Raw genomic sequence first — 12,162 nt, 5'->3', positions numbered from 1 at the left:
TTTAAACAGTCATCATTTGTCTGTGTCTCCTATCCCCTAGTTGTTTGGTTACAGCTCCCAGTGCCTGTAATCTGAAACTGGGTAATGGTGCTGCTGCATGGGACATCCCATGGAAATGCCACTGATGACATTCTTACTTAACTAAAAGCTGGGATAGTCATAACAGCAGAGTGGCTAAGGCACCTGACTTTAATTCCTAAGACTGCTAATTCAGTTCCTGATGAGTCTCTTTGAGCAAATCACTTATCTCTTTATTTTGCAAGTTGTCTTGGATAATGGCATAAGCTAATTTAGTTCTGCAAGTAGACTTCTATCCGGGTATGGTAACTGCCTTACAAGTAGAAGAGAAATACAGCAACAGGCTTAAATATCTGTTCAAGGCCTGTCTGTATTCTACTTTGTAAAATGAACATTGCAGCATTTTATTCTTTTAACTTGTCTTATCTGTAATTCTGGATAAAATCATACAATTATATTGCTTTGAAAAGTAACATAAAATACCAAATGAATGAAATGAGGACAACAGGTTCTATAGCACATGGAACCCCCTTTTGGATGGTATGCACCTTTGTGCAGTGTTGGCTGCTTTGGATTTGTGAGTTTTTCTTCTTATTGGGTTAAAATGTCCTGCCGTTTATTTTCCAGTTAAACAAATTTTGTTTTTGTGTTCAACACCATTGGGCACAGTGGTGTCCAATTCATGCACCATCAACACCGTTCATGCAGGAAATCTCTTCTTTTAATAGTAAGTATATTACTGCTTGGTCCATTGCTGGGATGCCTATTAAAATAAATTGATGTATGATCAAGTATGATACACAATATAGCACAAAACTCTCCAACCTGTTTAATGAAATTCTTGATTTTGAGGGGTAACAGCCTATCATAGCAGAACTGGGTACAAGGCAGGAAAAGGCCCTGGTCACAAAGCCTGCTTAACATTGGAGCCAATGTGTAATCAGAAATTAACCTAAAGTGCATGTCTTTGATGATGTGGGAAGAAAGCCCTCCTATTAAAATATGATTAAACATTGATCTCTGTCATCACTCCAAGAAACCAATAGTAAGTAATAAATAAAAATTTTTGAGTGAAACACTTCTTCAGTAACTGTAAATACAAATAGCATTGACTGAAGAGATCTTTTTTATCATCATCAGTTTTAGAGATGCCTTTTTTTTTTTTAGGCTAAAATATTAGGTGTTTATTTCCTCTCCACTGATGAACTCCTAGAGAAAACTTTTGTTCTGGCTGTGCTATTGTTCTTAGCTCTAGTTCTTCAGAGGACATTCCTACAAGCTTCTTACTATGTAACCATTGAGACTGGCATCAACCTACGGGGGGCACTGCTGGTAAGCATTGCTTTATATTTCTTTTCAATTCTGTACCTTTCAATTTTAATCAAGTTAAAACTGCATAACTTATATTAAACCTATAAGCAGAAATGTAAATGGTTCTCGAAAAACAAAGAAAACCTTGTGTAATATGTTGTGTCATAGCCTGCTCTTTCCTTCCTTACTTGTTAATGTTTTGTGCAGCTCTTGCTTGTGCATTATAAATTTCTGCAAGTTTTGTCCAATAATGTACATGTTTATGTATATTTCTGCATGGTATTTCATGTATTGGAGTCCAAAAAGTATACACCACATATTTGATATAATATTACAGCTTATTTTCTTGGCTGTAACATTTTGATATCCTTTCAAATATAGTTTAGAACTATAGGTACAGGTACATATTATTTTATATGTTATGGTTTATTGTATAATTCTTGGGGATTGACTTATGAGAAGCAACCTGTACAGTATGATTTATCAAATCACACTTATATAACATTTCTCTCTATTATATAAAAAAATCCTGCAAAGCCACGAGACTTTTTGGAAGATTTTTTCAAGTCCTGCGAGTTGAGACTTTTGCCATGAGATTTTTTCAAGTCACGCCCTCCTCTCAACCATTTTTAACCATGCACACGGTAATCTCAACTCTCATTCATGTGAATGCTTTTGGCAAACACAGTTTCTGCTCTCTAAGCTCTTATAAATTTTAATGTTTTCCTCACTTTAAGTTCAAATTAAAGAAGACGTATTATGTCCAAATCTTATTGAAGAATTTCATCATGAAGGGTTATCAACATAAAAAATAAGTGCTCGGGCAATCCTAGCACCGAGAAACGCTGAAGTCAAATGAGTTAATGCCAAAAATGACGATCGGTAACACGGCAAATCGGTTAAATGCATATCAATAGACTATGCTGAAACAGTTAGTGGTCATTTTGTGGAAGATGAAAACATCAACTTACAATATCCCGACAAATATCTACAACCGTTAACAACGTTTAACGTCCAGTCTTCCATTGTATTACTGTAGAAAGAAGGATGTATCTAAAAAAGGTAATGTAGTACATCTTCCACGGATCACATTACACAGCAAAGGAGATCTTGATATGCCATTCATATTAAAATGTTAACAGTTTTCCATTAGAATAGCTTTTGCAAAGACAATTAACAAATCACAGAGACAAACATTTGAAAAAGTTGTTTTATTTAATAGAGGGAAAGAAATGAAATTCAATCACAAGCAGTTATACGTGGCTTTGTAACAATGAAAATCCAAACATAGTGTCAAAATTCAATGCGAATATTGACGAAAATTTAATTTAAAAAATTGTTTTTACTGAAGTTTTACAGTAAAAGTGTAAGTTTAAAAAGTATTTGCATGTTAATTTCAAAGCCAATCAGAACAAAATCATATTACGCAACAAATAACTCTAACGCAACATGAAACATAATTTACTTTCAAATTATTAGGTTTTACTCTTTTTTAATATGGTTAATTACTCGCTGTAATGTAAAATAGTTTTATTCTATAGATATGTAACAATTCCCATGAAAATAAAAATCTGTTTAAATTGTACAACCGTATCCCCATACACGAGCGACAGATCAACAAAGAGGCTAGTGTGTAGTGCAGGCACGGGGGTTGGTGAGCAAAGCGAGCAGGGGGCAAAGCCTCCTAGTCGAGAATATAAACATGCAAAGTGTCACTTCATGACAATAGGGGTGAGTGCCACAAGCTGGTAGTGATTAAGACACATGATTGTGCATTTCCTTGCACTGGAACAGTATCATCTCAACTAGCCAGAGTTGCAGAAATATGGAAGGTGTAGATTCTCTGTCAGTGCAGCCAGGGGAGTCTTGTGGATATGTAGCTTTTCTAGTGCTCCCTCTTATTACTTTTGAGTAATGGTAATGTGATGGTGAATGAATATTTTATGTTTGGGAGGGCCTAATAACCCAAGATCAAACTCTACTAATGTATTTTATCAGAAATATTAGTACTGTAATTGTGTATTACTCTTTTTGTGAAAGATTTTTTGAATGATAGGTTTGTACAGGTTGATAATTCTGTATCACTTTACCCACATATTAAAGCAGTCTTTTTAATTTTACTCCTTGTTGTATAATGGTACATGATTGATTTTTGTTCTAGGCTATGATTTATAATAAGATTCTCCGACTGTCCACATCTAACATGTCAATGGGAGAAATGACCTTGGGCCAAATCAATAATTTGGTTGCCATTGAAACCAACCAGCTCATGTGGTTCCTGTTCTTGTGCCCAAATTTGTGGGCCATGCCTGTACAGGTAGGGGAGTGTTTTATATATGTCTTTATTTTGTGTTTGTAGACTGCAATTTGATTGAAATGAAATGGAAGGAGAAAAAAAAACTTTTATAAATTTGTACTTTGTGTAGCTTTAAAACACATTATATGATGAACAATATTTGCCATTGTGCTTTAAATAATGTAACTACTTACGATGTCGCTAAATAAAAATGCAGAGATAAACTAGGGCAGGCAGAAAATTTTTTTTTTCACATTTGTTTATGGCAATTTCAAAAGTAGGGAATTGTTTTCTGAACACAGAAAAGACAACCAGAAAAAATGCATGTTTTTGGTGATATGTCATAGAGTTATAGACAGGGGTTATAAAAACTGTATATACAGTAGTGCCATTTATCTTTTCCTTATAGAGTTCAGGTTATCCTTGTAGATTACTTTAGCTGTTTAGCTATACTTTAGCATCTCTCTGTCTGCATTAAACAACTCGGTCACCTGTGGACCGATTTTGTTGAAATGTGGCACATTTATTCTTCAAGGAAATTTGTCAAGACAGCTCAGTTTTCATTGAGATATGTTTAACAGATCACGCTGTACATTGTTTTAAAACTCCTGTAGTACTAGGGTGTTGTACCGTGTTAGCCATTATGAATGTAGAGAAAAGCCAAGCAAAATGACACCTTTTATTGGCTAACTAAAAAGATTACAATATGCAAGCTTTCAAGGCAACTCAGGTCCCTTCTTCAGGCAAGCATTGGCAAATCTGCAGACTCATCTGTCTTAAAATGGAGAAACATCCTGTGCGACCTTAACTACGAATTAGTTTACTGTTCCAATTCTACCTTCACAGCAGTTATGCCTCTGATAAGTCTCTGCTGATTGCAAACAGGTCCTCAGTACAAGTTAATGAAACACCACCAGATTGTGTGCTTACATAGGAAGCCGCTGTCACTGACTGATTGTGCACATGCCAGTCCATCTCGGTGCATGTATACATTTCTGCATGCATCTTCCCCCTCCTGTTGCTTTAAGTCATAATACTTAAGTTATATGATCTTACTACCTTACTTGTAAAAGTATAAAAATGCAAGCAAGAAGGGTTATCTAGATATGAATGAAACACCTTTTTGAGTGCAATCAGTTGCGTACAGAGCAAATAAACATTTGACCAGTACTATTTAACTTACACTAAGCCAACGTTTCAGATCTGTTATCTGCCAATTATAATGTTTGACTATTTTACTGTTACTCTAATTCACTAGAGTGGTCAGATGTCAGACGTCCATGTGATAGGGACAGTTCCAATTCAGGTGTAAATTACTGAAGAATATAAAAATATTCTGGTTTGAAAAGACTGCCCATCCAGGAAAACAGTGCTCCACTAAAATAACCTCAAAATGTATTTAAAAAAGTGTGTACAGATTTACAAGAGACACCCCGCAAAACTTTGACAGGAGAAAGATTGCTTAAAAACTTCTGTTAAATTTGAACAGCATTGTGAGGACTACAAAAAAGCAGAGAAAAACAGACAGTACTGCCATTTATTTGTTTCTACTTCAAGCACTGTATTGATTGTATTGTAAACCAATAAAGTGCTTTGTGAACAGCGATACGGTGTAAACAGAAGGGTGCAGTCAAAACACACAGTGTTTGTAACCAGAGATCAATATTACACTCATATAAAATTAAGTGAGGGATTCAAGTTGTATCAGCTTACTTGGAAGATGAGTAAGTGCACAATGGTGACATTTATATGCTCAACCTGGTGATGTTATGAGCTACACTTTCCTGGTTGTCCTTAACTAGTAATAGCACAGCAACTGTAAACTAAAAGATCTCAAAATGGTGGCTCCATAAGACAACCAAAAAGGTTTCATTTTTAACTTTCACTAAAATACATTGGAACAAGAAATAAAGTTAACCACTGGATTTCTCTAAAAAAGCCCCCAAAACCACTGAAACGAAGTTTCAAATAATTTTAGTGACCAGAAACTGTTTACAAAAACTAAAAATGAAAAACAAATCAAAATAGCTAGCTTCCTTTTAAAGTAATGTTCAGCAAAAAAAGTGACCAAGACAAATTGCAGACTAGCAAGCATTTACTCTCAGAAATAAGAAAATTAACCTCAATGAACCCAAAGAAAGAAATGCACTTAGCTTGTTTTATTTTTTATGTTGACTTCTTGTACTATGCAGTAAAAACAGTTAAAAAAAAAGCCCTTTGGAAGACAGATTCAGATAATAAAGTGTTTTGATTGCTGGTTTACAGAAGAGCAGATTCTGTAAACTAGGAAGTGTGGAGCAAAAGGAGGTGAAATAAGGCAGGTGTGTTGTTGTTTGCTTGCAGATCACAGTGGCATGTAAATCAATAACTTTATAACCTAATGAATTCTGTCAGAGCCCAATACAGTTTTTAGATAAATAATTTATTAACATCTAGGGAAATGTATTGGAAAATTATATAAGAATTTAGTTAAAGTGCTCACTTTTATTGTATTGATTGGGGCTGTCAAGTTATACAAAAATAAGTGTTTGAATACTGATAATGAAAACAAGTAAATATTCAAATATATTCTAACATACTGTAGGTTAAAAGTTCTAAGTGCTCTTCACGGATGTTTGCATTTAACTTACTGTTTTGTCTTGGTAGAGTAATATATTACTCTACTTTCCCCTTTTGTATTATTAATATGTATCCTTTGTCAGAATGCCTCAAATCTCTCAGACTTACCACTGTTTATAAGGTATTGTACCATATAACTTCTCCCCACCTTCCCTTCTACATTTATAGGTGTAGTAAAAGACAAGCAGAGAGTTAAGTTACACTTTAAATAATGTATTATTGATAATATTCATAAATAATAACAATAAACAAAGTACATTTGAATATTGGCAACCACACAACCTGATAAATGCCGGTGTGTAGTTTCAGGCAGCACACAGACTTGTTAGTTACCTAAAATGTCTCTAGTCATGTCCTCATTTGTGGTCAACTTTCTTCAGAACAGCAAGCATGCCTGTCTTAATATGGCTGCCAAGCTGTGCACTTCATTGTGTTGTCCTTTTCAGTTCATGGTGTGTGAGATGCTCTTTCGTCAGATGTTTGTAAGAGAGAGAGGGAGGGGTATAGCAAACAAATTTATAGACTCTCTGTCCAAACCCTACAGCCAATAGGACATTGTGATGCTTTAACGCTTCTGATACAAGCCAATTCCAAACAGCCATACTTCAGATCAATGGGGCACAGAATACCTACACACATGACCCCAAAACCATTTGTTGAGCTGATGTTTGCCAGCTAGACAGTCTCGCTTTCCTGTGGGGGTTGATTGAGAGTGTTCTTCAGAGAATCACTTGCCAAACTGGTTTGAGGCACTTCCCCCAACCCTGTCGTAAAATTACAGAGACTCAGTCCTAAAAGGGTGTGGGGGTACTTAACCATACAAATAAAGACTTACAAAATATTTATCAACTTATATGCAAAATTTTACACCACAACACTTACCTATATGTGCTTATTATTATTTCTACTTATGCTTTTATGCTCACGGTGCTTCTACCAAGCATGCAGTGCTTATGACTTGTGCATTGATATAGCCTTCACAAGAACATGATTTTTTGTGCATGGAAAGTGACATGATCAAAGACATAAGTGGAACCAGGATACTTCACATGCCTGTAATGCATATATGAAACCCATACAAAATCACTCATCATTACTTAGACACGTTAAAAGCATGCGTTACTTCAGCCCCCACACCCTGCACCCTCTTCCAGCTTTTCATGTTCCTAGGTGAAAAAGACTTGAAGTCAGTGCCCATCTCTGCTTTATATAAGTCGAGGCACAGTGAGTCTATTTGTATTTCAGAATGAAATTACTGAATGTGCTACTGTAAATGTTGCATTGTAAGGATCTTGAAGTATTTAATTTTCATTATATTTTTTTATTTGGCAAACACTTTCATTAACAGATTGTGGAAGGCAGGTCAAGTGTGATGAGCAGCCCAAACTGATAAATTTGTAGAATGGGACACGAGTGGTCCAAGAATAACGTACCGAATTAAACTAAAGGATTCCTTTCCCTTTTACACATGCAGCAAAAATATAAAGCATATAACCTTAATACAGGTAAAATTCCGTTACAACGAAGTGCCAGGGACCTAAAAAATATTTTGTTGTAATGAAAATTTCATAGTAATGAGATTCTGTATTTGTCGCTATAGTGCTTTCTTTAACTTGCGTCCAGGCGTTGTGCAATTGGGTGGGAGGAATTGGAACGTGGAAAAATGTTGTGGGCAGCATAGTTGTCAATCAGATGCCGAATCATCCTTTTCTTCTTCTTCATATTCAACGTATGCGAACTGCTTCATTTGAAGACGTCGAAAAAACAGTTTTTATGTGGTTCAGTGATGCTCGTTCAAGAAACATTCCTATTAATGCGGCACTTATTCAAGAAAATGTGAGGTTTCTAAACTCTCTTGGGACCTCTCCCAACTGGACAACACACCAAAGAGCGTCTCGAAGTGCGATCACCGCATCTGTGGAAGACTGTTTATCCATTGCCGGAGCAACAGCAGACTCACAGTGATGCAAGGAACATTGTAAATGCGGGGAACAGTATTACTTGGAAACTAACCTGGCCATGATCCTGCCTGACTACTGTGTCTGTATATAGGAGAGTGGCAGATCACACTACAATATATAACTCTGCTGTTCCTATTTCAAGCGGAATAAAGCTGGTTTTGCTAAAGTACTGAGACTAAGCCTTATGTTTTGGGGTGCAAGACAGGGACTTATAGTGCGACCCCGATCATTTATGATTTGCTTCTGTGGCTCTTCACTGCAGCGCTATGCTATGAGCCTGCTGTTGCCCTGCCGCAGCAACAGACAAACAATCTTCCACAGATGCGGCTTCAGAACGCATTTCAGCATGTCGTTCCCAGTGGGTGGTGAGTGGGGGGGATCCCAAAAGAGTTTGGAAACCTCACAATATGAAGAAGAAGAAAAGGATGATTTGGCTTCTAATTGATAACTGTGCTGCCCACAACATGCTTCCACATTTAGATAATGTTCGCATTGAATTCCTCCCATCTAATTGCACAGCAGTGCTTCAGCCATAGGATTTCACCATCATTCGCACCCTGAAAGTGTAGTATCGCAAGGAAATGCTGAGAAAAATTTTCGTCAGCATAACTTGTAGACAGGAGGAGATTAAAATTAACACAAAAGAAGCAATTGAAATGATTGCAAATGTCTGGACGCAAGTTCAAGAAAGCAAATATTTTATTTTATATTTTATAAATATTTTTTAGGTCCTTGGCACTTCGTTGTAATGGAATTTTACCTGTATACCTATATACTGTATATATACATATTATATACAGTAAATATATATTCTCACACAATCAAATAATTTATATTGCCAATTAAATACTGCTTAAATGTAAACATACATGCACTTACGCATTTTAATCATTTTATATTATTAATTGCACTACAGCTTTTTGCTGTCAAAATATACATTTACTATATTTTTACAGATGTGTTTTTTTCAGTGTTTCAATTATACATTAAAATTCTTGAGGTGTAATTATAAATATAGGTGTAAATATAAATATAACGTCTGAATTTCTTAAAGTAGCTTTTCTTGCCGTTTGTCTAGTTGCAGAGGATGACTTCTCTGATTACTTTTCTCTCAGTTTATTACTCCACTTTCTTTAATGTAAAGGCTAACAAACCAATCATCTCTCGTTCACTGATAAACATGCTTCCATTTGCTGCTCTTTGTTTACACTACAGGAAGTCTGCAGCAAAAGAAACAAAAAACAGAAAAGATGGGTCAACTACTGCAATACCTCGTGTGTAGGAGCACTGCAACTAAATTACCATGAAGCTTAGAAAAGCAGGGTCTGAAAATATAATTTTTTGTGATCTGCCTTTTTACTGATCACTGAAAAATCTTTTTTTAGTGAATATCAGCAGGTTTCGATTGACAGCTGGGAGCATCTCTAATATGTGTGTATGTGCATGCGTGTGTGTGTGTAAGGGGCCGTTAGATAACCAATATATATATATCTGAACCACTTTATAGATTTGTGAGCCAATCTTTTTTTCCTGAACAGCTCCTCATATGTTTGTGTCTATGTACTGTATGTATATATAGGGGGCTGGTGTTTTGCCTTAGTGTTCCAAACATGATTACAAATGACAGAGAACAAGGTGCTTGAAAACTTCCATTTAGTCATTTTTCATTCCCCCAGCCTGCATATACGCACATTTCCCTGCTGTTCTACACAGACGCACACCTCCCTTGTGCTCTGCACTCCTTAATCTATATTAATCTCATATACAATATGAGGAACCTCCACTTTGGGCTGTTTAGCTTCTTTATGTATATACAGTATGTTACATGAGCGGTTTGGGTGTCTTGATGATTTGAGCTAGTTTTAATACATATATTAAAATCAAACAGTGGACAGACTCCCTTGGGGTTCTAGTCACGGTTAGAAATGACTGAGAACAAGGTGCTTGAAAATAAATATTTACTTTCAATATTTAAATTAAAGGAATGCTAGTATAGCGTTTTAAAATTTGGGTTACTCTGTACTTTTTCAGTACTGGTATAGTGCACATTCATAGTATAGACTACAAAAACCAATGTATTTGAGCAAAAGGAAAAGTTTTTTTCATGACAATCTTTCTTTATCACGAGTTAATAAGCAAACAATTGGTGAGAGCACCTTTACAATGTCAAAAAAAAAAAATAGGGATACAATAAATATGATTGTGTCTCACATTCTAGATGTTATGAATGATGAGAAAATTATACATTTTTTTAATTGAATTAAAAATAAAATGGGAAATTAAGCCTTAAACTTAATAAAGTCTTTCCCTAACTTGCCAGAATTTGCCGAACCCTTGCATTGTAATACACATCACCATCTTATATAGCCATCATACAGTATGACAGCATCATAAATAATGCCCTTGTGACTGGTGGCAGACACCCTTGGCCATAAACAACATAGCCATGGTCATGTCTAACTATGGAAAATGGCAATGATGTTTATGAGTAACTAGTTCAGTCAACAATGTATTTTATATATACTGTGTATACCCATAATTATATACAATATACTGTGATGGATGGCTGGGGCTTATGCCTAGCCAGGATGCCCCTTTACCACATCTGCCAGGGGGACAAGGGTGGGAAGCCCAGTATCTCCCCCTGGACTCTAGATGGAAGCCTCCCTGGGTTGCAGCAGTGCCTCGGACTACCCCAGGGCTTCATGGTTGTTGGAGTTCTGTGCAACTCTGTGGGGTTCCACAGGCGCCGCCAGGGGGTGCTGCAGCAGGAGCTGCTGGCCCCTTTTGGGCACTGGTTTCGCCTTACCCGAACTTCCGGGTACCCAATAAAAGTGAGCCAGCGACCACCACTCAGCAGCCAGAGTCGGGAGTTGGAGGACAAAGCTTGCTGAGGAGGAGGAGTGGTGGTGGAAGAGAGAAGGAAAGTGCGTGATTTATTTGTGTGTGTGCTTGGGACTGTGTATTTCCTGTGGGGTTCACGGGGAAGACATGCCCCACAGGTGAAGAAAAATAAAAAGTCTTTGTATTTTATACGTGCCTCCCATGTGAATCTGTGTCGAGTCGTGCGCAATATAGCGCTCATCTTACAATACATTTTCAAGTATGGGATGCAGTAGTCATGTAAGATAGTGGTAAGTAAGATGGTGGTGCCCATTCCTCTGAGTCCAGGTTTTTTAATTCAGGCAAAAAAAACTACTTGTAAGAACAGTAAGTGCTTAGAATTCGAGTTACTATTAGACGTAATTGTGGCAACAATAAGTCATATACAGTTTTTGTTTAACGTTTGACAGTTTTACTTCTGATCATTTTTCCAGTATTTGTACCCAGTGCATTTTGCTACACTAACATTATTGCCTTCTTCATTTATTAATTCTTATCTTCTGGTACGTTCCTCAATACATTTTCCTCAGGGCATGCCGATTTCTCGTAGAGTTCATAACAGCATGACAATATAGTTATTGCTCACAAGAAAGTGTGTAATTTTTAATTTTTTAAAGTGCAATTCATGCATACTGGTTTATTATTTGAATTAGGTCACAATTAAAGGACAGGAAGCAATATGACATAACCATAACATAATAAGCCGGAATAAAATAAATTTCACATAGTTGAAAATAAGTAATGGTACCTCTATGATACAAAGTTGTTAGAAGTGGAATCATGATTTCTACAAATGAGTAACATTTTTAAATGTATGATATAACAAGGTTTATACAAGGTAATAAGTCATGACAACAAACTGATAAGAGAAATTATACTGTGATCGCCTCCAGAATCAAACTTTGCCATTAAATGCTGCCTGGCTGGAGAAATTGTATGTTCCAAGTTACATGAGCTATCCATCATTTTTCCAGAGCTAGTCAGAGGGCTTCAGTGGCCTTGTTATATTGTATTACAACATGTATTGTTTAAGACTTCATCAGTAGTTTGGCAGGTGTATTACTGACTATCTAC

The 12,162-nt window shown here is 36.3% G+C and overlaps 1 protein-coding gene across 7 annotated transcripts in view; it reads left to right on the top strand.

Moving 5' to 3' along the window:
* abcc9 (ATP-binding cassette, sub-family C (CFTR/MRP), member 9) overlaps positions 1-12,162 on the top strand; it is a 254,037-nt gene that overhangs the window by 65,284 nt on the left and 176,591 nt on the right. For all 7 annotated transcript variants that reach the window (XM_051923339.1, XM_051923323.1, XM_051923326.1 and 4 more), the window contains 2 exons: positions 1,186-1,350; positions 3,491-3,646. In XM_051923339.1, the coding sequence (XP_051779299.1) occupies positions 1,186-1,350; positions 3,491-3,646 (321 nt within the window). The remainder of the gene's footprint in view (positions 1-1,185; positions 1,351-3,490; positions 3,647-12,162) is intronic.

The sequence above is a fragment of the Erpetoichthys calabaricus genome, chromosome 1 (assembly GCF_900747795.2).
Source record: "Erpetoichthys calabaricus chromosome 1, fErpCal1.3, whole genome shotgun sequence".
In the NCBI taxonomy this organism is placed as follows: domain Eukaryota; kingdom Metazoa; phylum Chordata; class Cladistia; order Polypteriformes; family Polypteridae; genus Erpetoichthys; species Erpetoichthys calabaricus.
This window is presented reverse-complemented; position numbering and strand designations above follow the sequence as displayed.